The 27,946-nt window shown below is 26.1% G+C and overlaps 2 protein-coding genes across 5 annotated transcripts in view; one reads left to right on the top strand and one right to left on the bottom strand.

Annotated features, from left to right (window-relative positions):
- Window positions 1–17,248, top strand: part of LOC142237561 (uncharacterized) — a 41,943-nt gene extending 24,695 nt beyond the window's left edge. For 2 of the 3 annotated variants that reach the window (XM_075308920.1, XM_075308921.1), the window contains exons 3-8: window positions 549–771; window positions 839–975; window positions 1,039–1,191; window positions 1,632–1,812; window positions 8,755–8,894; window positions 8,999–17,248. In XM_075308920.1, coding sequence (XP_075165035.1) covers window positions 549–771; window positions 839–975; window positions 1,039–1,191; window positions 1,632–1,812; window positions 8,755–8,894; window positions 8,999–9,273 — 1,109 coding nt within the window. In that variant the 3' untranslated portion in view covers window positions 9,274–17,248. The remainder of the gene's footprint in view (window positions 1–548; window positions 772–838; window positions 976–1,038; window positions 1,192–1,631; window positions 1,813–8,754; window positions 8,895–8,998) is intronic. The other variant, XM_075308923.1, reaches the window with a different exon arrangement.
- The window catches only part of LOC142237562 (ornithine decarboxylase 1-like), a 47,539-nt gene that overhangs the window by 17,984 nt on the left and 1,609 nt on the right, over window positions 1–27,946 (bottom strand). Inside the window, exons 4-7 of one of the 2 annotated variants that reach the window (XM_075308924.1) lie at window positions 23,422–23,595; window positions 23,082–23,333; window positions 22,260–22,331; window positions 21,995–22,189 (exon numbers count right to left, since the gene is read on the bottom strand). In XM_075308924.1, coding sequence (XP_075165039.1) covers window positions 22,043–22,189; window positions 22,260–22,331; window positions 23,082–23,333; window positions 23,422–23,595 — 645 coding nt within the window. In that variant the 3' untranslated portion in view covers window positions 21,995–22,042. Of the gene's footprint in view, window positions 1–12,342; window positions 12,519–21,994; window positions 22,190–22,259; window positions 22,332–23,081; window positions 23,334–23,421; window positions 23,596–27,946 lie in introns of those variants that run through there. The other variant, XR_012722509.1, reaches the window with a different exon arrangement.

Below are 27,946 nucleotides of genomic sequence, written 5' to 3'. Positions count from 1 at the left end.
AAAGGATTTACTTTCCAGGGGGGATCTTACGTTGAAACGTTATTGTATTCCTTTGGCCTGAATCTTCTAAAGGCGAATCCTCTCCCCCTGAAATCTTTCGCTTAAACTGCCTATATTCAATATACTCCTTATTAGTCTTCCATACTGAGTCATCATGGCCTTTGAATTCTTTCGGAAATCTATTGGTCCTGGTACGTGCCTAGCTATCCTTATGAGGCCTGTTTTAAGCCTCTTCACTTCTGTACTTCATCTATCTGAACAGAGTACGAAGCCGCCGATTTTAACCAGTCGAAAAATGGAGTGTCAGTCGCCCTCGACAAAAAAAGAAGGTGCGCTTCATTCTCTTGACCTGAACTGATGAGTAGACTCAATGTTTGATATATCACAACTAAGAAACGATTTCCCGACTTTACTTTTCTAGCACCTACTATTTTGGACCCATCACAAAATATCTCTCATGCTATTAATAGAACTGAAAAGTAGAATTTTTTTTCTTAGAGGAATCTATTTTTTATATTAATCAAATATCTGTCCATTCTTTATTTCAGGTAAGGGTCTCACTCAACTGGATGTTTCTCTGAACCAAATGAAAACGGTACCCTCAACCGCTTTGAAACATTTATATCATCTACTGATATTGAATTTAAATCACAATAAAATTACGGTAATTCACAATAATGCCTTTGAGGGCTTGGATACATTGGAAATTCTAACACTCTATGAGAATAAAATCAACAATGTGGAACCAGAAGCTTTTCGGGGTTTGGAAAAGTGAGTATGAAGAAAAATGGCTAGAAACAAATATTAAACTTAGCAATATCTAAAATTTTTCTTGTAGACGCCTCAAACGTTTAAATTTGGGAGGCAACGAATTAACCATGGTCCCCCAACAGGCGTTGTCGATATTGGATAATTTAAAGAAATTGGAAGTTCAAGAAAATAAAATCCGAATTATACGAGAAGGAGATTTTGCTGGTAAGTTATATCAATGGATGGATATATGGACTATTTTATTTCTAATGCATCTCTATATTCTAGGATTGGAAAATTTGGACTCTTTGATCTTGGCCCACAATATGATAACTGCTGTTCCGGCAAATGTATTTTCACATTTGAATCTTCTCAACTCTTTGGAATTGGAAGGCAATAAAATTTCGACCATTGACAAAGATGCCTTTAAGGGATTGGAAGGTTTTTATTTAGATCTATATGGGGCATTACATACAAAATTGAACCATGGAAGCCAAATTTGATTTGGAACAAAAAATATTCACAAAATAATCTAACCCCCATGTTCCGATATTCGGAATCGCAAATCGCAAGAATTTACTTTTCTTGTAACGAAAAAATAGAGATACTCCAAAACAATTTTAATTTGAACTTCTCATTAAAGAGGACTATACTATCAAGATTGAAATTTATAAGAAATTATTGTCAATGGAAAATTTTGTGATTCCTAATTTCGAAATATGGGGGTAAAACTTGCAAGTAATAGAAAATCTCACAAACTTCCTTCCAGACGATTAACTGGAATTGTTTGGCTTCAAAGTTTCTAATTTTTTCGTAAATGCCTCATAAATAGTTAACTGCAGAATTCTTCTTTTAATTCGATTCAATTTGTGTTATTATAGAAAATCTTCAATATCTTCGTTTGGGCGATAATAATCTGCAGGCCATTCCCAGTGAGGCTTTACGTCCCCTACATCGTTTACGCCATTTGGATTTGAGAAATAACAACATCAGTGTTATTAGTGATGATGCTTTCAGCGGTTACGGTGATTCTTTGACCTTCCTTAATCTTCAGAAAAATGAGTAAGTTTTTGTCGTTGAACCAATTAGTTTTTCTGTTGCTTCATTCGTTCTGATAGAAATGCATTTTTCACACACTACAATACAGAATAATTGGTATGACAATTACGTAGGTAAAAGAAAGAAGTTTAGGATTTAAGACAATCACATGTGACACCTTATCTCTCTTAAAAATTTTATTCTGATGCAAAAAAGAGAAAAAGATCATTGCGATAATGTTCTTCACAGAAAAGCTCATCATTACAAATCTCCCTTGTCGTTTCAAGTTCAATTTTGATACTTTGAACATTCACAATAAAATTTTATTGATAATTCACAATAGTATTTCTTGCTGTTTAAGTAATCTTTTTTATATTTTAATGACCACATAATTGATGGGAGGGTTTCAACGTTTTTCACAAAAAAAAAAATCATATTAAAATGTTAATAACGTTAATTCATGATCAATCAAAAAAACAATTGGGCCTCTAGACCACCAAAATATAAATTTTCGTTCGATTTAGGCTAATATGACCAGAGTACCTACATTTTACATATTCATATTCAACACACTGTATATGCTATATTTACCACAAAATCGGTTAAGATTTAGTTAACGTTCTGATTTGTGCAAATATTGATGGCTTTGAAAAAATATAGTCCCAAAACGTTCCGATTTGCACAAATATCGTTCGAGATGGTCAAATATGGTTCCAAACCCCATTTTATTTCTCTAGAAAATTTGGTCAAATTTTCTTTCTATAGAATTTTTTTCAAATAAGTTTTTCTATAGAAATGTTTTCCAAATTTTATCATACCCTCCACCATAGGACGGGGGTATATTAACTTTTTCATTCCGTTTCTAACACATCGAAATATTGCTCCAAGACCCCATAAAATATATATTCTGGGTCGTGGTGAAATTCTGAGTCGATCTGAGCATGTCCGTCCGTCCGTCCGAAATCACGCTAACTTCCGAACGAAACAAGCTATCGACTTGAAACTTGGTACAAGTAGTTGTTATTGATATAGGTCGGATGGTATTGCAAATGGGTCATATCGGTCCACTTTTATGTATAGCCCCCATATAAACGGACCCCCAAATTTGGCTTGCGATTGCTCTAAGAGAAGCAAATTTCATCCGATCCGGCTGAAGTTTGGTACATGGTGTTAGTATATGGTCTCTAACTACCATGCAAAAATTGGTCTATATCGGTCCACTTTTACGTATAGCCCCCATATAAACGGACCCGCACATTTGGCTTGCGATCGCTCTAAGAGAAGCAAATTTCATCCGATCCGTCTGAAATTTGGCACATGGTGTTAGTATATGGTCTCTAACAACCATGCAAAAATTGGTCCATATCGGTCCATGATTACATATAGCCCCCATATAAACCGATCCCCCGATTTGGCTTGCGGAGCCTCTAAGAGAACCAAATTTCATCCGATCCGGCTGAAATTTTGTATATGGTATTAGTATCCGGTCTCTACCAACCATGCAAAAATTGGTCCACATCGGTCCATAATTATATATAGCCCCCATATAAACCGATCCCCCGATTTGGCTTGCGGACCCTCTAAGAAACGAAAGTTTCATCCGATCCGGCTGAAGTTTGGTACATGGTGTTGGTATATGTTCTCTAATGACAATACAAAAATTGGTCCATATCGGTTCATAATTATATATAGCCCCCATATAAATAGATTCCCAGATTTGTCCTCCGGAGCCTCTTGGAGGAGCAAAATTCATCCGATCCGGTTGAAATTTGGAACAGGGTGTTAGAATGTGGTCTCTTACAAACACGCAAGAATTGGTCCATATCGGTCCATAATTATATGTAGCCCCCATATAAACCGTTCCCCAGATTTGATCTCCGGAGCCTCTTGGAGGAGCAAAATTCATCCGATCCGGTTGAAATTTGCAACGTGGTGTTAGTATGAGGCCGCCAATATCCATGGCACAATTGGTCCATATCGGTCTATAGTTATATATAGCCGATCCCCAATCACACAAAAATTGGTCCATATCGGTTCATATTCATGGTTGCCACTCGAGCCAAAAATAATCTACCAAAATTTTATTTTTATGGAAAACATTGTCAAAATGTTATTTCTATAGAAAATTTTGTAAAACTTTTATTTCTATAGAAAATTTTGTAAAAATTTTATTTCTATAGAAAATGTTGTAAAAATTTTATTTCTATAGAAAATTTTGTAAAAATTTTATTTTTACAGCAAATTTTGTGAAAATTTTATTTCCATAGAAAATTTTGTCTAAATTTTATTTCTATAGAAAATTTTTTCCAAATTTTACTTCTATAGAAAATGTTGTCAAAATTTTATTTCTATAGAAACTTTAAACTTAATTATATACGTATTTAATAGGCCTTTTTTAGTTTAATATATACTACGTATGGACTACCTTGTAATTTAGAAGACGGTGTTAGGAAGTTTTAGGATACCTTGCCACACAGAAAAAAATATCATCAAAATATTTCCAATCAAAAAGTTAATTGGAGTTGAAAATGTTTTCACTTAATAAATTAATTGATACAATTAACTTTTTAATCATGATAGAAACATTAAGTTAATAAGGCCAATGATTGAAAATTTTAAAATTTTTAATTAAAAAATTAATTGATACAATTAACTTTTTAATCAAATTCGGAAGACTAATTCAGTTAAAAAAAGTGCTGATTTTGTTTAATTTTTAATTAAAAATGTATTTCAAACAATCATTTGTTAATCCAAATAAAAACTCTAAGTCAATTCAGAGAGTAATTAAAAATAGTTACCTTTTTTAACTAATAAATTAATTGAGTTTTGCAATCAACATCAATTAAATTTTTAATTGAATCAATTAAAAAATTAATTGAAATTTTCTGAAAAAATCAATTAATTCTTTAATCAAGAATTTTTTCTATGCCCAATTAAAACTGTGATTGATACTATCATTTTCGTGATTGAAGACATTTCAATTAAAAAATTAATTGAATCAATTAATTTGGTGATTGAATCAGAAAAAAAAATTTTTTGTGTGCATCGACAAGTGTTACCGCAACCCAAGTAATTCGATTGTGGATGACAGTCTTCAGTAGAAGTTTCTACGCAATCCATGGTGAAGGGTACATAAGCTTCGGCCTGGCCGGACTTACGGCCGTATATACTTGTTTCTATATAAAATTTCGTCAAAGTTATATTTGTATAGCAAATTTTGTCAATATTTAATTTCTAAAGGAAAATTTGTCAAAATTTAATGTTTATACAAAGTTATATATCTATAGAAAATTTTGTTAAAAATATCATTTCTATAGAAAATGGTTGCCGGAATTTTATTCCTATTGACCCCAATTTTCATGAAACTCCGTTAGTGCTGCGTTAGCTAACGAACTTTTAAACCGTACTATGGATATATCTGTCATCTTGCCTATATATTCTATATGTCAGTTAGGAACTTAACTGCTAAAAATTTTTCAGTTAAAGTTAACCGGGGAGAAGATATTTCCATTTTACTTTCTGTTAACTGGTAGTTAAAGTATAACGGAGCTACATGAAAATGGCCGCGAAATGTTGTTCAAATTTTATTTCTATATAAAATTTTGTAAAATTTTATTTGTGTAGGAAATTTTGTCAACATTTTATTTCTGTAAGAAATTTTTTTTGTTTAAACTTCATTCTTATACGATATTTTGTCGAAATTCCATTTCTATAGGAAATTTAGTCAAAATTTAATTTCCATAGAATTTTTTATCAAAATAGGAAATTTTATTTCGATACAAGGTATTGTCAAAATTTTATTTCTATTCAAATTGTTTTGCAAAATGTTATTTCTAAACAAATCTATTGTTTTATTTCATTGAAAGGTTAGGTTAAAGTGGCAACCCGATATATTTTCAGGCACATTACGACTATTCAGTCCATTGTTATACCACATTTTACTAAATGTCCCTATTACGTATGGGCACTTCTCGTTTTAACCACTGAACCTACTCGATTATTTTCTTCTGTTGAACCAACCAGATTATTCCCGAAACATTAACATTATTTCATTCGATTTTTTTTTCAAAATTTTATTTCTATAGAAAAATTATTTTTATAGAAATTTTTTGCAAAATTTTTGCAAAATTTTATTTCTCTAGAAAAGTTTATCAACATTTTATTTCTATAGAAAATGTTGTCAATTTTTTTTCTATACAAATGTTGTACAAATCTTACTTCTATAAAAATTGTGTTCCAAATTATATTTGTATTGAAAATTTTATTATTTTTTTTTGTCTTTATAAAAAAAATGTCAAAATTTTATTAATATAGACAAATTTGTCCAAATTTTATTTCTATAGAAAAGTTGATCAAATTTTTATTATTATAGAAAAAGATGTCAACATTTTATTACTATAGAAAATTTTATAGAAAATTTTTCCCAAATTTTATTTCTATATAAATATTTGTCAAAAATAAAAATAATTTTTATAGTAAATATAATCGAAATTTTTTCAAAATTTCATTTCCATAGAAAGTTTATCACAATTTTCTTTATCTATACGACATTTTGGTAAAATTTCATTTCTATAGGAAATGGCTTACAAATTTTATTTCTGTAGAAAATTGTATCAAAATTTTATTTCTATAGAAAATTTTATGAAAATTTTATTTACAAACAAAAAATTGCCAAAATTTTACTTGTATAGAAAATTTTTGCAAAATTTTACTTCAATAGAAAAATTTTCTAAAATTTTATTTCTATAGAAAATTTTTGTGAAATTTTTTTCTCTAGTAAGTGTTGTCAAATTTTTATTTCTATAGAAAAATTTCTCAAAATATTATTGTCAAAATTTTATTTCCATAGAAAATTTTGGCAAAATTTTATTTCTATAAAAAATTTTGTAAAAATTTTATTGGTATAGAACATTTTGTCAAAATTTTATTTCTATAGAAAATGTTGTCCAAATTTTATTTCTATAGAAAATTTTGTCAATATTTTATTTCTATAGAATTTTTTGTTAACATTTTAGTTCTATAGATATTTTTGTCAAAATTTTGTGGAAATTTTATTGCTATAGAAAAAAATATTTCAATACAAATTTTTCTCAAAATTTTATTCCTATGGAAAATTTTGGCAAAATTTTATTTCTCTAGAAAATTTTGTCAAAATTTTATTTCTCTAGAAAATTTTGTCAAAATGTTATTTCTATAATAAAATTTGTCAAAATTTTATTTCTATAGAAAATTTTGCCCGAATTTTATTTCTACAGAAAATTTCCTCAAAAATTTATTTCTACTTTGTATAGAAAATTTATTTGCAAAATTTTGTTAAATTATTCTATTGGCAATTTTGTCATAATTTTATTTACTCTATTGAAAATGGAAATTTTATTTTCATAGAAAATCTTAACCATTTTTTTTATATATTTATATAAAAACAGGAAATTTTTGTTAAAATTTAATTTCAATAGAAAATGGTTTCAAAACTTCATTTTTGCAAAATTTTATTTCTATTGAAAATGATGCCAAAATTTAATTTTCTAATTTTGTCAAAATCTCATATTTATTGTAAATTGTGTCGAAATTTCATTTTTGTAGAAAATTTTATAAAAATTTTATTTATATAGTAAAGTTTTATCACAATTTTATATATCTGTAGGAAATTTTGATAAAATTTCATTTCTATAGAAAATTGTATTAATTTTTTTCTATAGAAAATTTTTGTGAAATCTTATTTCTGTGGCAATTTATGTCAAATTTCTCAAAAATTTAATTTTATAGAAAACTTTCTCATAATATTATTTCTGTAGAAAATTGTCTCAAAATTTTGCTTATTTATAAAAAATGTTTCTCAAAATTTTATTTCTACTCTGTATAGGAAATTTGTATATCAAAATTTTATTTCCATAAAATAATTTCTCACCAAAAATTTGTCAATATTTTATTTCTATAGAAAATTTTGTGAAAATTTCTTCTCTATTTGTCAAAATTTTATTTGTATAGAAAATTTTGTACGATTTTGTTTGCTGTAGAAAATTTACTCAAAATGTTATTTCTATACAAAATTTTGTACAAATTTTATTTCTATAGAAAATTTTGTACAAATTTCAATTTTATAGAAAATTTTGGGAAATTTTTATTGTTATAGAAAGATTTTTTTCTGTAGAAAATTTTCTCAAATTTTTATTTGAATAGAAACTTTATTTCTATAGAAAATGCTCTCAAAATTTTTTTCTGTAGAAAAATTTCTTTAGAAAATTGTGTACAAATTTCAATTTTATAGAAAATTTTAGCAAAATTTTATTTTTATAGAAATTTTTTTTCAAGATTTTTTTCTACAGAAAAGTTTCTCAAAATTTTTTTTTTTCAATATAATACTTATCTCTACAGAAAAGTTTCTCAAAATTTTATTTCAATAGAAAAATTTCTCAACATTTTAATTCTATAGAAAATTTTATTTCTATGGACAATTTTTGCATAATTTTATTTCGGTAGAAAATTTTGTAAATTTGTTTATTTGGAAAAGCCAAATCATCAGCATATTTAAAATCCGGTAATTTTACGTTTTCAGCTAGCTACAAATATTATTAAGAATTATTTATAGCATATTATCAACATATAAAATATTTTTTACAAGATATCACAAGTTAGGGATTTGAATTTGGCATTAAATTCGTCCCAAAAAAAAATGTGATAATTTGCCATAATATAATGAGATTTAATATCAAGCCTATTTTTATTCAAACTGGCAGTTGTTTCTAACTTGATATTATCATAGGTGATGGAAATCGATTGAAGTTAACAAAGATTTTTAGGAAAAACCTGAAATCGATCTATTATAAGTAGAATACAATTTAAATTTTTACTTTAAGGAATACACAACAGTAGTAAACAAAAAGCTTCGTAACACTTATTTATGTATGTCTATGTCTATCTGTAACACAAAAGAAATAAATCCTATTTATAAGCAATTTCTTTTAGTATCAAGGTATTACCTAGCATGATATTTGAAAATTTAAATTCCCTGGAAACATTAAATATTCAAAATAATAAACTAACACGTTTGCCACAAGACATTATGGAGCATATTATCGATACCCTGCGAATAATCGATATAACAGGCAAGTGCATTTGTGGCCATAAAAGCCCAATTGATGATATTCAAAATTTCCCACCCCTTTGGGCCCGTATAGAGATATTTGAATTTAACCTTTTCTTCTTTTAGATAATCCCCTAACGTGTTCGTGTGAGCTGACCTGGTTCCCCAAACTATTGCAAGATCTCAAAAATAAGGATGATGAAATGGCCCAGAAAAAGAAACCCGTCTGTCATATGCCCGTTGAGAATCGGGAATACTATGTGCAGGCTATGCCATTGGAGAAAATGCATTGTGCCGGTCTGTCGGCAAGTGAAGCAAGTGATTTACTGGACACAAATGGTGTGTTGTTATGGCATTTACTGCCAGTAAATATGCTTGTGACGTTTTTGTGTACTTTTTAAAGGAATCATGTGGTGGAAGTGGTAAACAGACATAACTACTAACGAAAAAAAAAAATTGTCACACCCAAAATGAACTCTGAAACTCCGAAACACCAAAAAAATAATAAGCAAAACAAAAAACAAAGAAAGAAATTTGAAAATTTTGAAAAAGATTTTTGGGGTTTTTTCGAAATTTTTATCAGGCTAAAAATGCAACAACATTCGAATCTACAGATATCTACAACAAGAACAACTCGAACATCCAAAATACATAACCGAATAAAATACTTTAGATTTAGTATTACAAAGGAAGAAACGCATACTAAAGACAAAGACAATTGTCATAGATACAGGCATTGCTATTGCTTTGGTTTGAAAAATGAAAACAAACCCCAAAAAAAATGTGAACTATTTTATTTTTGTAAGATTTTTATTTTTTTGTTTCTTATTAGCTGATAAATAATCAATTATTTGATTTTTGATAAATCTCTATATTTATACATATCTATACTATACATGTATTTGTGTATAAGTCATATGTTTGTGAAACCCTACCTTAGCTCTCTCTCACTCACTCACTCTCTTTAATATTTACTATATGTGCAATTTAATGTGTAACAATTCGATTTTACTTTAATATTTAAATTTATAGTATCTATATACATATATACACACATATACATACATAGGTTTGTATGTATAACAATCAAGTAACTCCTAGGGATTAATGGTTGATAATTTTCAAAAAAAAAAAAAAACAAAAGAAATTGTATCTCTTATTGTACACTGAAAAAAAAACAAATTGTTTTCATAGAAAAAAAAAACAAAACTATCTTTAAATTTATATCGAAATCATATCACTAGCTATTAGGAATATATAATAAGAAACATTTATAGTATATTTGAGTATCTTTACGCATTACCAGATATTCACAGAAAATCTTATCGAAAACATATCATGATGTAGCCTTTAGGCTATACCAAAGAAAAATCTACAAAAGGGAATAATTGAGCAGACTAAGTTTTCCAAAAAAAACACCACCAAAAATTTTAAGAAATGACTATAGCCCAGACGAAAAATTTAAAAATTCAAAATTAAATTCAAATTTGGACTTAAACTTTAGAATTTAACGAGGATAATGAGATAGGAGTTCTATATCAAAATTCATATATATGCGATTTTATTTTAATTTTTTTCATCCAATAATAATGTACACACACAAAAATTTTTATTTTGTTTAAAATTGAAAGTCCTCAGACCTTTAAACGTAGGTCTTAATTTCACCAAATCAATTCGTTGGAAATTATAAAATGGCATTTCTATATCAAAATACATAGAGATTGGTCTAAAAAATCACCACCACAAATTTTAAGAAATGACTATAGCCCAGACGAAAAATTTACAAATTCAAAATTAAATTCAAATTTGGACTTAAACTTTAGAATTTAACGAGGATATGAGTTAGGAGTTCCATATCAAAATTCATAAATATGGGACTTTATTTTATTGTTTTTTTTTTTTTTCATACAATAATGACGTGCACACACAACAATTGTTATTTTATTTCAATTTGAAAGTCTTCAGGCCTTTAAACGTACGTATTCATTTCTCTGAATCAATTCGTTTGAAATTATAAAATGGCAAAAATATCACTATAAAATTATATATCAAAATTCATAGATTTTGGACTTTATCTTAATTCTTTTCATACAATAATGATGTGCACACATAACAATCGTTATTTAATTCCAAATTGAAAGTCTTCGGGCCTTTAAACGTAGGTCTTCATTTCTCTAAATCAATTCATTTGAAATTATAAAATGGCAAAAATATCACTATAAAATTATATATCAAAATTTATAGATATTGGACTTTATCTTAATTCTTTTCATACAATAATGATGTGCACACATAGTTCTCTTTATTTTATTTAAAATTAAAAGTCTTCAGGCCTTTACATATATGCTTTAATTTTTCCAAATTAATTCATTTGAAATTATAAAAAGGCAAAAATTTTACTAATAAATATTTTAATCATCCTATAGAAGCTAAAACTTATAACAGTTTGCACACATGATACGAACTACACCAAACTGAAAGCTAACACAAAGCGTAAATAATAAACTATATAAAATTTCCACAATCAATTCGTATAGCCGTGAAATGAAATATATAAAATCATATATATTGGATTTTTCACACAAAAATGATGTGCACACATATCAGCCATTATTTTATTTAAAATTAAAAGTCTTCAGGCCTAAATATAGGTCTTCATTTCTCCAAATTAATTCGCATGATATTATAAAACAAAAAACAAAAATAATAAATAATAAATAAATAATTTGATCATACAATATAAGCTAAATTTTATAAGATATTGCACACATGATGCAAACGACACTATTCTGAAAGCTAACATACAGGCTTAAATGTTAAGCTATATAAAGTTTCCACGATCATAAGATAGATATCCAGTATTTATAGAATACAACATAAAAATTCGTATATATTTGGCTTTATCCTGAATTGTTCACACAATAATGATGTGCGCACACATAACAGTTTTTATTTTATTCGAAATTGGAAGCCTTCAGGCCTTTAAATATTTGCCTTAATTTCTCCAAATCAAAATTATAAAATGACAAAAATATTACTAATAAATATTTTGATCATACTAAATAAGCTAAAACTTATAACAGTTTGCACACATAATATGAACCACTCCAAACTGAAAGCTAACACAAAGCGTAAATGTTAAACTATATAAAATGTCCGCAATCAATTCATACAGCCTTGAAATGAAATATATAAAATAAAATCACATTCCCCAAAAAAAAATAATAATGGTCTGAGACTCTTCCCAGATTAACGGGCTGCACACAATGCAAACATGACATCATTCGAATATGATAGTTTATGTATTATCGGATGTTTATATCCGATTCTTTGAATTAATTCATTGGATATTATAAATTGCAAAACAATCGAAAAAAAATAGTTCGCTCATTCAAGAGAAAGTAAAATATACCCCCATGTTTATATAATCGTAATTGCAAATCGCAATACTTTGATATTCTTATACTTACCGAACTCTTGCACAGGATAGCTTAAGCCCATATAGTATTTAAAAGTCTTAATGAATGAGAATAATGCGCAACATGTTAGATTAAGATTTTATGGTTTGTGTTAAAATCATGCGAGTTGTGATTACCGGATCGTGGAAGATAAAACCAAGTGCACACATGATGTGAATTTTATTTTTCTGAAAGAAAAGACAAAGCTTAAATACTAAATTGTATTAAATTTTCACAATCAATTATATTAGTCTTGAAATGAAATAAAATATATTATATCAAACAAATTCCATAAAAAAATATATAGGACTTTATTCTGACACTTCCCCGAATAATGAGCTGCACACTTAATAAACTTAGTTTTGTTTGAATATGGGAGTTCATAATCTTTTGAATAATATGCCCCTTATGCCTGAATCAATTCGTTCAATACCATAAAATATTAGAAAATATGATTCAGCCATGGACGTTATAGCCGTTGCACACACAATATATACCACTCTATTTTTAAAGCTAATACAAAACATACAAATAGTTTTGTATCACATTTCCAATATCAATTCGTGTAGTCTTTTAATTTCCCCTTTGAGATGAGTACTATATTCGGTTTTCTACCAAAATTTCAAATTAAATTACAAAAATATTCATGAAAACCATTGGATTAAAAACAAAAAAAAAAAAAAACAATAAAAAAATTGGATGGAAAATTTCCAACGAATTGATTCCGTAAAATTTGGTTTATTGGAAATTATTGATTGGAACAAAAAATAACCAATCAATACTTCAAATGTCTATCACTATATCAGTGAATAGTTTCATTCAATAAATACGGCATAGAAGATTAAAATACAAAATAGATTGCTAAACATACTATGTTAGGCAATAGGTCGTGAAAATTGACCCAAGGGTTAAGGCGTCTGTAAATTCGTCACTTAAGTCCGTGAAAAGAATTTAGAAAAAATTATTATTTATTACAATTTCAAAAGCTATAATAAAAATTAAAGCACTAGCTATAAATGCTATCCGCTTATAAAAAAATTATATAGGGATCTCATATTCGCCATGTGAAAATCGAATAACATTTTATACTAAATTGATATTCTTGAATTTGTATCAATTTTAGTTACCCATGAAATCGATCTCATATTCATTTTAAATTAAATTGATATCCTTCAAATTCAATCAGAGATTTTTTACTTTTTCAGATGTACTTCCTAATATGCCCCAATATTTTGTGTGTGCAGTTTATTTCTAACTTTAGTTATAAAAATTTCAACTTTTACTAAACCTGACATAAATCTTTATTAAAAAAAAAAAAAAAAAAACACCATTGACATCATCCAAATTGTGGTAGTATTTACATAAGCTTTAGACGAACTTTCACAATTTTTAGAAGAAGTAGATGTGTGCAATTGATGTTAGGAAATTTTAATTTTTTTATTTTAACAGACGTCTTATAAAACATCAGTTGCAAATTAAGATAAATTGATAGCCAACAAAATCAAGCAATTTCTTCTCAAACAGTGAACACACTTTACCAATTTATAAAAGAGTATTCTGTTTGCATCACATTAACTATGGAAAAATATTTTATATTTAATTGATATTCCTCAAATGCAACCAGAGTTTTTTTATATCTTTAGATAAACTTTCCTAACAAGCCTCAATATTTGGTGTGTGCAGTTTAGCTTTAATTTGGCTTTAATTTAAAATAAATGCTTCTTTTACCAAGCATTATTCAAAACCTGTAATGCCCCAATTTTTTGCCAGCTGATTAAATTTTCAATGTTAACGACACAAAAGCAAGAGAACTAAGCAAGAAAAATGTATACGGTCAGCATATGCTGCAAAGCCTCTTGAATAGTTTCAAATAAGTTTTCTTTTTATTTTGCCCATTTGTGGTTGTCTTAAAGTGTGTTTTACTAAAAGCTTCCTTATTAAATGAAGCTTGGACATTAGAGGGTTAAAACAAATACAATTGATAAACTCTAAATTTTTGCAGTATACACTTAAGCTTTAGACGAACTTCCATAATTTTTAGAAACAATAAATGTGTGCAATTAATATTCGGATAAATACACATTTTTCATTACGATTTTAACAGACTTCCCAAAAAAAAGTCATTTACAAATCCACATAAATTGATATCCAACAAAATAAAAAAATTTCTTCTCAATCATTGAACACTCTTTCACAATTTATTAAAGAACTTTATGTGTGCATCACATCATTAAAAAAAAATTGTTTAAATTCAATTGATATTCTTAAAATGCACTCAGAATTTTTTATATCTTCGGATATACTTTCCTAACACGCCTGAATCTTGGGTGAGTGCAGCTTAATTATAAAATTTTAAAAATTCCCACTTTTACTAAATATTACACAAAACCTTTATTAAAAAACGAATATAATTGATGCATGCTAAATTGTAGCAGAATTTATTCAAGCATAAGACGAACTTTCATAATTTTTAAAAGCAGTACATGTGTGCAGTTTACACTCAAAATGTACACTTGATGAAAATCAACAAATTTCTCTAGGCCACAGAGAAATGCATATTACACATAACCTTTATTAAAATATAATTGATATAATTGATAAATATAATTGATATATTCTAAATTGTAGCAGAATTTATTCAAGCATAAGACGAACTTTCATAATTTTTAAAAGCAGTACATGTGTGCAATTAATATCACCAGTTTACACTCAAAATGTACACTTGATGAAAATCAACAAATTTCTCTCGGCCACAGAGAAATGCATTTTTGTGTGGGTGAGTGATTGAATGATTTCACATCATTCAATTGCTTATAACATTGTCATTTTTCTGTCGTTTTTCTTCTAGTTGGTCTTATTTAGAGTATCGTCTATACGACAATGAAGAGATTTTTTTTTTTAAATTGTTTATACTTTTCTGACGGTAAAGTTCCATTGTAAAATACGATTTCTTTGAAAATTTTGAATTTTCGCATTGATATTTTTTTAACACTTAACTTATCACAGATCTAGTAACACAAGATTATTCGTCATCTTATTACCTTTCATTTAAGTACCAACAACATTAACTCGAGATATATTGTGTTTAGTGAAAAAAAGAGCGAAATTTTAAAAATAACGGGATATCTCAAAAACTGTTCCACAAAAAAAAAATTAACAATTTTTGTCGAATTCAGCAGCTCAAAATACATAAGTTGATTTTCATCAAGTGTATATGATTTTTGTTTTTGTAAATTAGTGCATTCGGAAATTTACTTATTTTTTTTTTAATCGAACATCCCATAAAACATCACCATCACACAATCAAGCGAATTGATATGCTACACAATCAAGCAATTTCTTCTCGGAAGTTAGACAACCTTTAATAATTTATAAAAGAGTCTTATGTGTGCACTATATTTTCACATTTTCTTCATATAATAAGTCTGCTCATCCCTTAACACTATGAAAAAAGCATTTAGAAAATAATCATCTACAGGAAGCTCAATGAGTTACACTTTCAAATTCCTGGCAAATAGTTGAAAAGGTTTTCAAAAAAAATTTCTAAGTGTACCCTTAAAAAAATGCTTACTAACAATAACCTATAGCCAAAGGAAAAATAAAAAAAAAATCCCAAAAAAATATGTATTTTAAATATAAACTAAATGTCGTCGTTGTTGTGAGATACAATCATTTACCTATGGTTTATGATTTTCCTTTTCGTTTTTTTGAAAAACAAACTAAATCTAAAATCTCAATGTTTACAAATGGATATATAAAAACAAACATTATTTCAAAATTAAAATTGCAATAAAAAATTGCGAAATGTTTTGAATAATAATTTTTTTAGTATTAAACTTAACTTAAGCAGTTTATCACAAAAATAAACTTTCTTTCCCCATTTTAAGTTTAGGGGAATAAAATAAAAAAATATTAACTGCTTAAGCTTAAATAGAAAAAAAAAACCAAAAACATTCCTAGTTATAAGAAGAACTGATTTAAAAAAAACACACACACAAAATAAGTGGTTTGTAGCTCATTTCGAAGAATGCTAGAATACAAAAACACTATTTTTGAAAAATATTGTTAGTTACAAATGCGCTATAATAGCTTCAGGCAAGCAAAATCCATAAATACGTTATAGACATATCACACAAGTCGTATTTACAAATATACCAAAAATAAAAAATATTTTAAAACGAAACATATCATCTTAAGTGCCACATCAATCGAGAAACGTTAAGAAATATAACGGGGCTTTTTTAAGAACTCACAACTAAAAGCAAATATTTTTCAAAGCAACCAAAAGCGAAAATTGTTAAAAATTTATGAAAATTTTTATAAGAATGTTCTTTTTTTTTTGTAATTTTTATATATATATATTTACATTAAAGAAAAATATTATTGTTGATTTTTGTTTTCCTCAATTCCAAATACTCAAAACTTTCTAAATCATTTGTTAGATCTCTGATCAACTAGGGTCAGCAAAAAACATCAGAGACAAATAAATGATAATAAAAAGTTTTTCTTGTTTATATTTTTTATAAAAGACTAATTTATATAAGATTTTTATAATTCTATGTTCCTTGTTAGAAAAAAAATTTATATCATATTATTTATATAATTTTATTACGAATATAAGCTTTAATTTAATTTTAAGAAATTTATTTCGGATATATATAAACCGAAATTATTTAAAACTCATTATAGACAAAACAAATATTTATTGGGTCAACTTGTTGAGAGTTTATAATCTCGCTTTATATACTAATTATGTTTACTTTATATGTTAAATTAAATTAAAAAATATATATTTGTTTTATAACGTGTACTTTACATAATTTTTACAATAACCATATACACCAAATATATAAATGGAATCGTGCAAGCGATAATGATGATAACATCCAATAAACTTTAGAGCGGAGTAAATAAAAAATGTATGAATTTTATTTGAAGGGGTAATATAGAGGTATGTATAAATTCGTTATAGGTTCTCATATCGATATTTAGTTAGCAAAGAGAAAAATTTCACTAAATTCTATTTCTATAGAAAATTTTGTCAAAATTTTATTTCTATAGGAAATTTTCTCAAAATTTTATTTCGATAGGAAATTTTCTCAAAATTTTATTTCTGTAGAAAATTTTTGCAAATTTTTATTTTTATAGAAAAATTTTTCAAAATTTTATTTCTGTAGAAAACTTTCCAAATATTTATTTTTATTGAAAATTTTTGCAAATTTTTATTTTTATAGAAAATTTTTTCAAAATTTTATTTCTGTAGAAAATTTTTCCAAATTTTTATTTCTGTAGAAAATTTTAGCAAATTTTTATTTTTATTGAAAATTTTTTTTTTTTAGAAAATTTTTTCAAAATTGTATTTCTGTAGAAGATTTAGTCAAAATTTTATTTCTATAGAAAATTTGGTTAAAATTTTAATTCTATAGACAATTTTGTTAAAATTTTATTTCTATAGAACATTTTCTCAAAATTTTACTTCAATAGAAATTTTGTCAACATTTTATCAAAATTTTATTTCTATAGGAAATTTTGTGAAAAATGTTTGCAAATTTTTATTCATATAGGAAATTTTCTCAAAATTTTATTTCTGTAGAAAATTTTTGCAAATTTTTATTGAAAATGTTTGCAAATTTTTATTTTTATAGAAAACTTTTTCAAAATTTTATTTCTATAGAAAAATTTCTCAACATTTTTTTTTATAGAAAATTTTCTCAAAATTTTACTTCTATAAAAATTTTGTCAAAATTTTATTGCTATAGAAAATTTTGTCAAAATTTTATTTCTACTGAAAATTTTGTCAAAATTTTATTTCTATAGAAAATTTTGTCAAATTTGTTATAGCAAATTTTTTCAAATTTGTTATTTCTATACTTCTATTTTGCCAAATTTGTTATTTCTATAGAACATTTTATCAACATTTTATCAAATTTTGTCAAATTTGTTATTTCTACAGAAAAATTTGTCAAATTTTGTATTGCTATAGAAAATTTTGTCAAAATTTTAGTTCTATAGAAAATTTTGTCAAAATTTTAGTTCTATAGAAAATTTTGTCAAAATTTTAGTTCTATAGAAAATTTTGTCAAAATTTTAGTTCTATAGAAAATTTTGTCAAAATTTTATCAAATTTTATTTCTATAGAAAATTTTGTCAAAATTTTATTTCTATAGAAAATTTTGTCAAAATTTTATTTCTATAGAAATTTTATCAAAATTTTATTTCTATAGAAAAGTTTGTCAAAATTTTATTGCTATAGAAAATTTTGTCAAAATTTTATTTATATTGAAAATTTTGTCAAATTTTGTATCTCTATAGAAAATTTTGTCAAAATTTTATTTCTATACAAAATTTTGTCAAAATTTTATTTCTATAGAAAATTTTGTCAAAATTTTATTTCTATAGAAACTTTTGTCAAATTTTGTATTTCTATAGAATATTTTGTCAAAATTTTAGCTCTATAGAAAATTTTGTCAAAATTTTATTTCCATAGAAATTTTATCAAAATCTTATTTCTATAGAAAATTTTGTCAAAATTTTATTTCCATAGAAAATTTTGTCGAAATTGTAAGTCTATAGAAAATTTTGTCAAAATTTTATTTCTATAGAAAATTTTGTCAAAATTTTATTTCTATAGAAATTTTATCAACGTCAATTGCCTGTTTCGGTATCAGGCTAACATGTAATATAAAATTTTATTTCTATAGAAAATTTTGTCAAAATTTTATTTCTATCGAAAATTTTGTACAAAGATTTATTTAGGCAGAGGCCAACTATGCTCTTGTACTTTAGTCAACGCAATGGTTTTAAAGCTGAGATCAAAACAACAAATAAAATTTTATTTCTATAAAAAAATGTTGTCAACATTTTATTTCTATAGAAAATTTTGTCAAAAATTTTAATTCTTTAGGAGAGTTTTGGAAACTTTTATTTCTATAGAAAATTTTGTCAAAAGTTTATTTCTATAGAAACTTTTGTCAAATTTTGTATTTCTATAGAAAATTTTGTCAAAATTTTAGCTCTATAGAAAATTTTGTCACAATTTTATTTCTATAGAAAATTTTATCAACATTTTATTTCTATAGAAAATTGTATCAAAATTTTGATTTCTATAGAAAATTTTATCAAAATTTTATTTCTATAGAAAATTTTGTCAAATTTGATATTTCTATAGAAAAATTTGTCAAATTTTGTATTGCTATAGAAAATTTTGTCAAAATTTTAGTTCTATAGAAAATTATTGCAAAATTATTTCTATAGCAAATTTTTGCAATATTACTTCTATAGAAAATATTTGCTAAATTTTATTTCTTTAAAAAATTGCGCACAATTTTGTTTCTTTATAAAATTTTTGCAAAATTTTATTTCTATCTATTCATTTTATTTATTGCGCAAAATTTAGTTTCTATAGAAAATTTTCTTAAAATTTTATTTCTATAGAAAATTTTTGCAAAATCTTATTTCTATAGAAAATTTTATCAAAATTTTATTTCTATAGAAAATTTTGTCAAAAGTTTATTTCTATAGAAACTTTTGTCAAATTTTGTATTTCTATAGAATATTTTGTCAAAATTTTAGCGCTATAGAAAATTTTGTCAAAATTTTATTTCCATAGAAATTTTATAAAAATTTTATTTCTATAGAAAATTTTGTCAAATTTGTTATTTCTATAGAAAATTTTGTCAAATTTTGTACTGCTATAGAAAATTTTTGCAAAATTTTAGTTCTATAGAAAATTTTTGCAGAATTTTATTTCTATTGAAAATTTTACAAAATTATATATCTTTAGAAAATTTCGTGGTAATTCCGAAACATGCGTCCATCCAACCATCTTGCAGTCTATAGGGCTTTGCCCAAATAAATTTGACAAATATTATTTTCCTCTGTTGGTTAAGCTACACTTGTAGTTTAGTCAATACATGGTTTTAAGCTGAAATCAAAAACAACAGTAAATTTTTTTCATTATATTTCATGTTAGCCTGATACCGAAACAGGCAATTGACGTCCAAATGCATTATATCTAATTATACAATTATTCTTCGAGCTTTATGGACAGATATAGATTAAGGAACATGGTTAATAGAGCCATTGAAAAGAAAACACCAGATACCAATCTATACACGCCTGGACTGTACATGTTTCGGTTCGGGAGGCCTCTAAGAGACGCAAATTTCATCCGATCCGGCTGAAATTTGGTACATGGTGTTAGTATATGGTCTCTAACAACCATGCAAAAATTGGTCCACATCGGTCCATAATTATATATAGCCCCCATATAAACCGATCCCCCGATTTGGCTTGCGAGGCCTCTAAGAGAAGCAAATTTCATCCGATCCGGCTGAAATTTGGTACATGGTGTTAGTATATGGTCTCTAACAACCATGCAAAAATTGGTCCACATCGGTCCATAATTATATATAGCCCCCATATAAACCGATCCGCCGATTTGGCTTGCGAGGCCTCTAAGAGAAGCAAATTTCATCCGATCCGGCTGAAATTTGGTACATGGTGTTAGTATATGGTCTCTAACAACCATGCGAAAATTGGTCCACATCGGTCCATAATTATATATAGCCCCCATATAAACCGATCCCCCGATTTGGCTTGCGAGGCCTCTAAGAGAAGCAAATTTCATCCGATCCGGCTGAAATTTGGTACATGGTGTTAGTATATTGTCTCTAACAACCATGCAAAAATTGGTCCACATCGGTCCATAATTATATATAGCCCCCATATAAATCGATCACCAGATTTGACCTCCGGAGCCTCTTGGAAGACCAAAATTCATCTGATTCAGTTGAAATTTGGTACGTGGTGTTAATATATGGCCTCAAACTCCCATGCAAAAATTGGTCGAAATCGGTCCGTAATTATATATAGCCACCATATAAACCGATCCCCAGATTTGACCTCCGGAGCCCCTTGGAAGAGCAAACTTCATCCGATTCGGTTGAAATTTGGTACGTGATGTTAGCATATGGTATCCAACAACCATGCAGGAATTGGTTCATATCAGTCCATAATTATATATAGCACCCATATAAACCGATCCCCAGATTTGACCTCCGGTGCCTTTTGGAGAAGCAAAATTCATCCGATCTGGTTGAAATTTTGTACGTGGTGGTAGTATATGATATTTAACAACCATGCCAAAAGTGGTCCATATCAGTCCATAATCATATATAGCCCCCATATAAACCGATCCCGAGATTTGGTTTTGGAGCCTCTTGGAGGAGCAAATTTCATCCGAATTAGTTGAAATTTGGTACATTGTGCTAGTATATGGCCGTTAACAACCATGCCTAACTAGGTGCATATCGGTCTATAGTTATATATAGCCCTCAGATTAATCGATCCCCAATCACGCAAAAATTGGTTCATATCAATAATTGTATATAGCCCCCATATAAGCGACCCCCATATTGCAATTCTGGCTCCCTACGTACCGTGCAAAAGTCCATATCGATTCGTAATTATTTGTAGACTTACCTACACATACTTTTTTTGTCTAATGTATACCACGTATGGACTAACACACAATTTAGAAAACGAATTAAGATACCACAACCCAAGTAATTCGATTGACGCAATCCATGGTGGAGGGTACATAAGATTCGGCCTGGCCGAAATTACGGCCGTTTATACTTGTTTGAATTAAAATCTAAAGATATTGTTATAAGGTATATTTGAAATTTATTTGATATTTGTTTGGTTTTAGTCAGGTTTTTGTTTTATTAAAATACAAAACTTTAGGTAGCTTAAAACCATTGAAAGGGCTTGCTATGGGTAAAGTGTAAGCACCCATATTTGGAAAGGCCAAATAATCACCACATTTCAAGTCCGGTAATTGTACATCTTCAGCTATCTACAAAAAAAAATTACAAGAATTATTTAAAGTATTTAATTAAACTAACATATAAAATACAATTCTATACCTTATCCAAGGCATCACAAGTAGGACCCCAGATTAGGGATTTGAATTTCGGAACAATGGCATTCTCTTCATCCTACAAAAAATGGCATAATTTTTAAAAGGTAAATTAAAATTTTATAAAATAGGCCTTTACTAAAATATTAACAAAATGCTATTAATTCGGTCCTTCACGAAAACTTCAAACAATTTTATAATTTTTCATATTGTTTTTGCCGATTTTCGGCACCCTTAGGTTTGGTTAGGTTAGGTTGCAGCCCGATGTATCAGGCTCATTTAGACTCACTTAGAGTCCATTGTGATACCACATTGGTGAACTTCTCTCTGGTACCCTTGCTTTGAAGAGTTTCCTTTTTCAAACAGCATCTGGCAACACTGACCACATGACTATTCATTTCAGCTGCATCCATCGTACCATGTTGCGCATTATACAAATTTTTGATAGTAAATCATCAAAATTAGGTCAGGTACCATTTGGTATATACCAATAAAAAAAATTCCATTTAGAGATATGGCTAAAAAAAATTCGCAAACTATCACGCAATTATAAAAGCAAAAAGAAAAGTAAGAACATTCAAAGAATTTAGTATCAGCTGCATATTTATAACAAAACAAAACTGCCATGACACGTTAGAAAACCCCAAAAACTAGGTCAGACAATTGAGAAAACTGATAACTGCTTGTATATATAACTATGTCCCTAGGTGATAAAGCATGGAAACATACTTTGCAAATTTCGTTTAATGACCTTGAAATATATTGCTGCCAAACAAAACAAATAATAAACAAATTTTATGACATTCGCCGATTTGGTTTTAAAACTTACCACAAAATGTTGAACTTCAGCATGTTGATGATCATAGAGAATACAATTGAATGAACCATAGACTCCATCGTTGAGATAATACATTTTCGTTAATAGTTTTCCATTGGGTAAACGGGCCTCACGTTTTGCATGGATCTTACATATAAGAGTATAGGCTGAAGCTACGAAATATCTGCCAGGTTCAGCGATAATATTCACCGCTGACTCATCGGGAAAATGTCGCATTATTGCTTTATTCACAATATCAGCAATCTAATACAAAAAAAAACAAAAAACAAAAAGAATATTTTCCAATTCATGTCACCAATGTAATAGACATTTTTTGTGATTAATAACTAACCTTATGGAATTTCTTATCATCACTGCCCGGAAATCCTCCACCGATGTCTAGCAATGTCATGTTATAGCCAAGCAATGAACCAAATTTAAAGAGATTCTTTGCTATGGTAATCGCACGATCATAGGCCGGTAAATCATTACAGCCAGAACCCACATGGAAGCTAGTGCCAATGACCTTGAATATGGAATATTGTTATCTTATTAGTGTAAAAATTAATTAAAGAAAAATAAAAAAATTATTCTACGCTAAAAAATTTTTAACAATAGGCTAGTGTTACCATAGAGAATTTCTGAATAGCGGTAGAATTAATTAATTGATTTAAATCTAAATTAATCTAACAACAACCTTGACCAGGTGGCAATCAGGTAAGCTTGCCACTCTTGCTTAAAATAATCTACCAAAAATTTAAGAAAATTTTACCAATAATCTACCAAAATTCAAAAATCTTATTTTGAAGTTTATGACCAAATTTTTGTTACAATTTTATTTCCATAGAAAATTTTGTCAAAATTTTATTTCTATAGACAATTTTGTCAAAATTTTATTTCTATAGAAAAATCTGTAGGAAATTTTGTTAAAATTTTATTTCTATAGAAAATTTTGTCAAAATTTTATTTCTATAGAAAATTTTGTCAAAATTTTATTTCTATAGAAAATTTTGTCAAAATTTTATTTCTATAGAAAATTTTGTGAAAATTTTATTTCTATAGAAAATTTTGCCAAAATTTTATTTCTATAGAAAATGTTGTCAAAATTTCATTTCTATAGAAAATTTTGTTAAAATTTTATTTCTATAGAAAATTTTGCAAAAATTTTATTTCTATAGAAAATTTTGTCAAAATTTTATTTCTATAAAAAATTTTGTCAAAATTTTATTTCTACAGAAAATTTTGTCAAAATTTTATTTCCATAGAAAATTTTGTCAAAATTTTATTTCTATAGAAAATTTTGCCAAAATTTTATTTCTATAGAAAATTTTGTCAAAATTTTATTTCTATAGAAAATTTTGTCAAAATTTTATTTCCATAGAAAATTTTGTCAAAATTTTATTTCTATAGAAATTTTTTTCAAAATTTTTTTTCTATCAAAAAATTTGTCAAAATTTTATTTCTATAGAAAATTTTATGGAAATTTTATTTCTATAGAAAATTTTGTCAAAATTTTATTTCTATAGAAAATTTTGTCAAAATTTTATTTCCATAGAAAATTTTGTCAAAATTTTATTTCTATAGATAACTTTGTCAAAATTTTATTTCTATAGAAAATGTTATGGAAATTTTATTTCTATAGAAAATTTTGTCAAAATTTTATTTCCATAGAAAATTTGTCTTAATTTTATGTCTATAGAAAATTTTATGGAAATTTTATTTCTATAGAAAATTTTGTCAAAATTTTATTTCTATAGAAAATTTTGTCAAAATTTTATTTCCATAGAAAATTTTGTCAAAATTTTATTTCTATAGAAAATTTTGTGAAAATTTTATTTCTATAGAAATTTTTGTCGAAATTTTATTTCTATAGAAAATTTTGTACATATTTTATTTCTATAGAAAATTTTGTCAAAATTTTATTTCCATAAAAATTTTGTCGAAATTTTATGTCTAAAGAAAATTTTGTCAAAATTTTATTTCCATAGAAAATTTTGTCGAAATTTTATTTCTATAGAAAATTTTGTCAAAATTTTATTTCCATAGAAAATTTTGTCGAAATTTTATTTCTATAGAAAATTTTGTCACAATTTTATTTCTATAGAAAATTTTGTCAAAATTTTATTTCTAGAGAAAATTTTGTCAAAATTTTATTTCTATGGAAAATTTTGTTAAAATTTTATTTCTATAGAAAATTTAGTCAAAATTTTATTTCTATAGAAAATTTTGTCAAAATTTTATTTCTATAGAAAATTTTGTCAAAATTTTATTCCTATAGAAAATTTTGTCAAAAATTTATTTCTATAGAATATTTTGTCAAAATTTTATTTCCATAGAAATATTTGTCAAAATTTTATGTCTGTAGAAAATTTTGTCGAAGTTTTATTTCTATAGAAAATTTTGTGAAAATTTTATTTCTATAGAAATTTTTGTCAAAATTTTGTCAAAATTTTATTTCTATAGAAAATTTTGTTAAAATTTTATTTCTATAGAAAATTTTGTCAAAATTTTATTTCCATAGAAAATTTTGTAAAAATTTTATTTCCATAGAAAATTTTGTCGAAATTTTATGTCTATAGAAAATTTTGTCAATATTTTATTTCTATAGAAAATTTTGACAACATTTTTTTTTTCTATAGAAAATTTTGTCAAAATTTTATTTCTATAGAAAATTTTATGTCTATAGAAAATTTTGTCAAAATTTAATGTCTTTAGAAAATTTTGTCAAAATTTTTTTTATAGAAATTAAAAAAAAAATATTTCATTCGTTTTGTTTTGTTAAATAAACCCAGCCAACTGTACTCAAATCGATGATTTGACGGTGGCAAAGGAAAATAGATATGGTTGTACGAATTTATTTCGGCATAAGCCGGCTATCATGTAAAACCTTTTTTCGGAAGGTTCAAGTGTGGTTCATTGTTGGGTTTAATGAACATCCTGAAATTATTCTGATAATTGGTTGATAGTTTTGCTGCAAGTAGAGGATGCTGATAAGGAATGTGGTAATTCCGAACCTACCAAAAATTGAAGAAAATTTTACCAATAATCTACCAAATTTCAAAAATCTTATTTTGAAGTTTATGACCAAATTTTTGTCAAAATTCTATTTCCATAGAAAATTTTGTCACAATTTTATTTCTATAGAAAATTTCGTCAACATTTTATTTCTATAGAAAATTTTGTAAAAATTTTATTTCCATAGAAAATTTTGTCAAAATTTTATTTCTATAGAAAATTTTGACAAATTTTTATGTCTTTAGAAAATTTTGTCAAAATTTTATTTCTATAGAAAATTTTATCAAAATTTTATGTCTATAGAAAATTTTGTCAAAATTTTATGTCTTTAGAAAATTTTGTCAAATTTTTTTTTTATAGAAATTAAAAAAAAAATATATTTCATTCGTTTTGTTTTGTTAAATAAACCCAGCCAACTGCACTCAAATCGATGATTTGACGGTGGCAAAGGAAAAGAGATATGGTTGTACGAATTTATTTCGGCATAAGCCGGCTATCATGTAAAACCTTTTTTTCGGGAGGTTCAAGTGTGGTTCATTGTTGGGTTTAATGAACATCCTGAATTTATTCTGATAATTGGTTGATAGTTTTGCTGCAAGTAGAGGATGCTGATGAGGAATGTGGTAATGCCGAACATACCAAAAATTTAAGAAAATTTTACCAATAATCTACCAAATTTCAAAAATCTAATTTTGAAGTTTATGACCAAATTTTTGTCAAAATTCTATTTCCATAGAAAATTTTGTCAAAATTTTATTTCTATAGAAAATTTTTTCAAAATTTTATTTCCATAGAAAATTTTGTCGAAATTTTATGTCTATAGAAAATTTTTTAGAAATTTTATTTACATAGAAAATGTTGTGAAAATTTTGCCAAAATTTTATTTCTATAGAAAATTTTGTCAAAATTTTATTTCTATAGAAAATTTTGTCAAAATTTAATTTCTATAGAAAATTTTGTCAAAATTTTATTTCTATAGAAAATTTTACCACAATTTTATTTCTATAGAAAATTTTGCCACAATTTTATTTCTATAGAAAATTTTGTCAAAATTTTATTTCTATAGAAAATTTTGTCAAAATTTTATTTCCATAGAAAATTGTGTCGAAATTTTATGTCTATAGAATATTTTGTCGAAATTTTATTTCTATAGAAAATTTTGTCAAAATTTTATTTCCATAGAAAATTTTGTCGAAATTTTATTTCTATAGAAAATTTTGTCAAAATTTTATTTCTATCGAAAATTTTGTCAAAATTTTATTTCTATAGAAAATTGTGTCGAAATTTTATTACCATAGAAAATTTTGTCGAAATTTTATTTCTATAGAAAATTTTGTCAAAATTTTATTTCTATAGAAAATTTTGTGAAAATTTTATATCCATAGAAAATTTTGTAAAAATTTTATTTCTATCGAAAATTTTGTCAAAATTTTATTTGCATAGAAAAATTTTGTCGAAATTTTATGTCTATAGAAAATTTTGTCAAAATTTTATTTCTATAGAAAATTTTGTCGAAATTTTATGTCTATAGAAAATTTTGTCAAAATTTTATTTCTATAGAAAATTTTGTCAAAATTTTATTTCTATACAAAGTTTTGTCAAAATTTTATTTCTATAGAAAATTTTGTCCAAATTTTATTTCTATAGAATATTTTGTTGAAATTTTATTTCCATAAAAAATTTTGTCGAAATTTTATTTCTATAGAAAATATTGTAAAACTTTTATTTCTATAGAAAATTTTGTCAAAATTTTATTTCCATAGAAAATTTTGTCGAAATTTTATTTCTATAGAAAATTTTGTCACAATTTTATTTCTATAGACAATTTTGTCAAAATTTTATTTCTATAGAAAATTTTGTCA

The sequence above is a fragment of the Haematobia irritans genome, chromosome 5, assembly GCF_050003625.1.
Source record: "Haematobia irritans isolate KBUSLIRL chromosome 5, ASM5000362v1, whole genome shotgun sequence".
Taxonomy (NCBI): domain Eukaryota; kingdom Metazoa; phylum Arthropoda; class Insecta; order Diptera; family Muscidae; genus Haematobia; species Haematobia irritans.
Note: the sequence above shows the minus strand (reverse complement) of the source record. Positions and strands in the feature narration are given on the sequence as shown.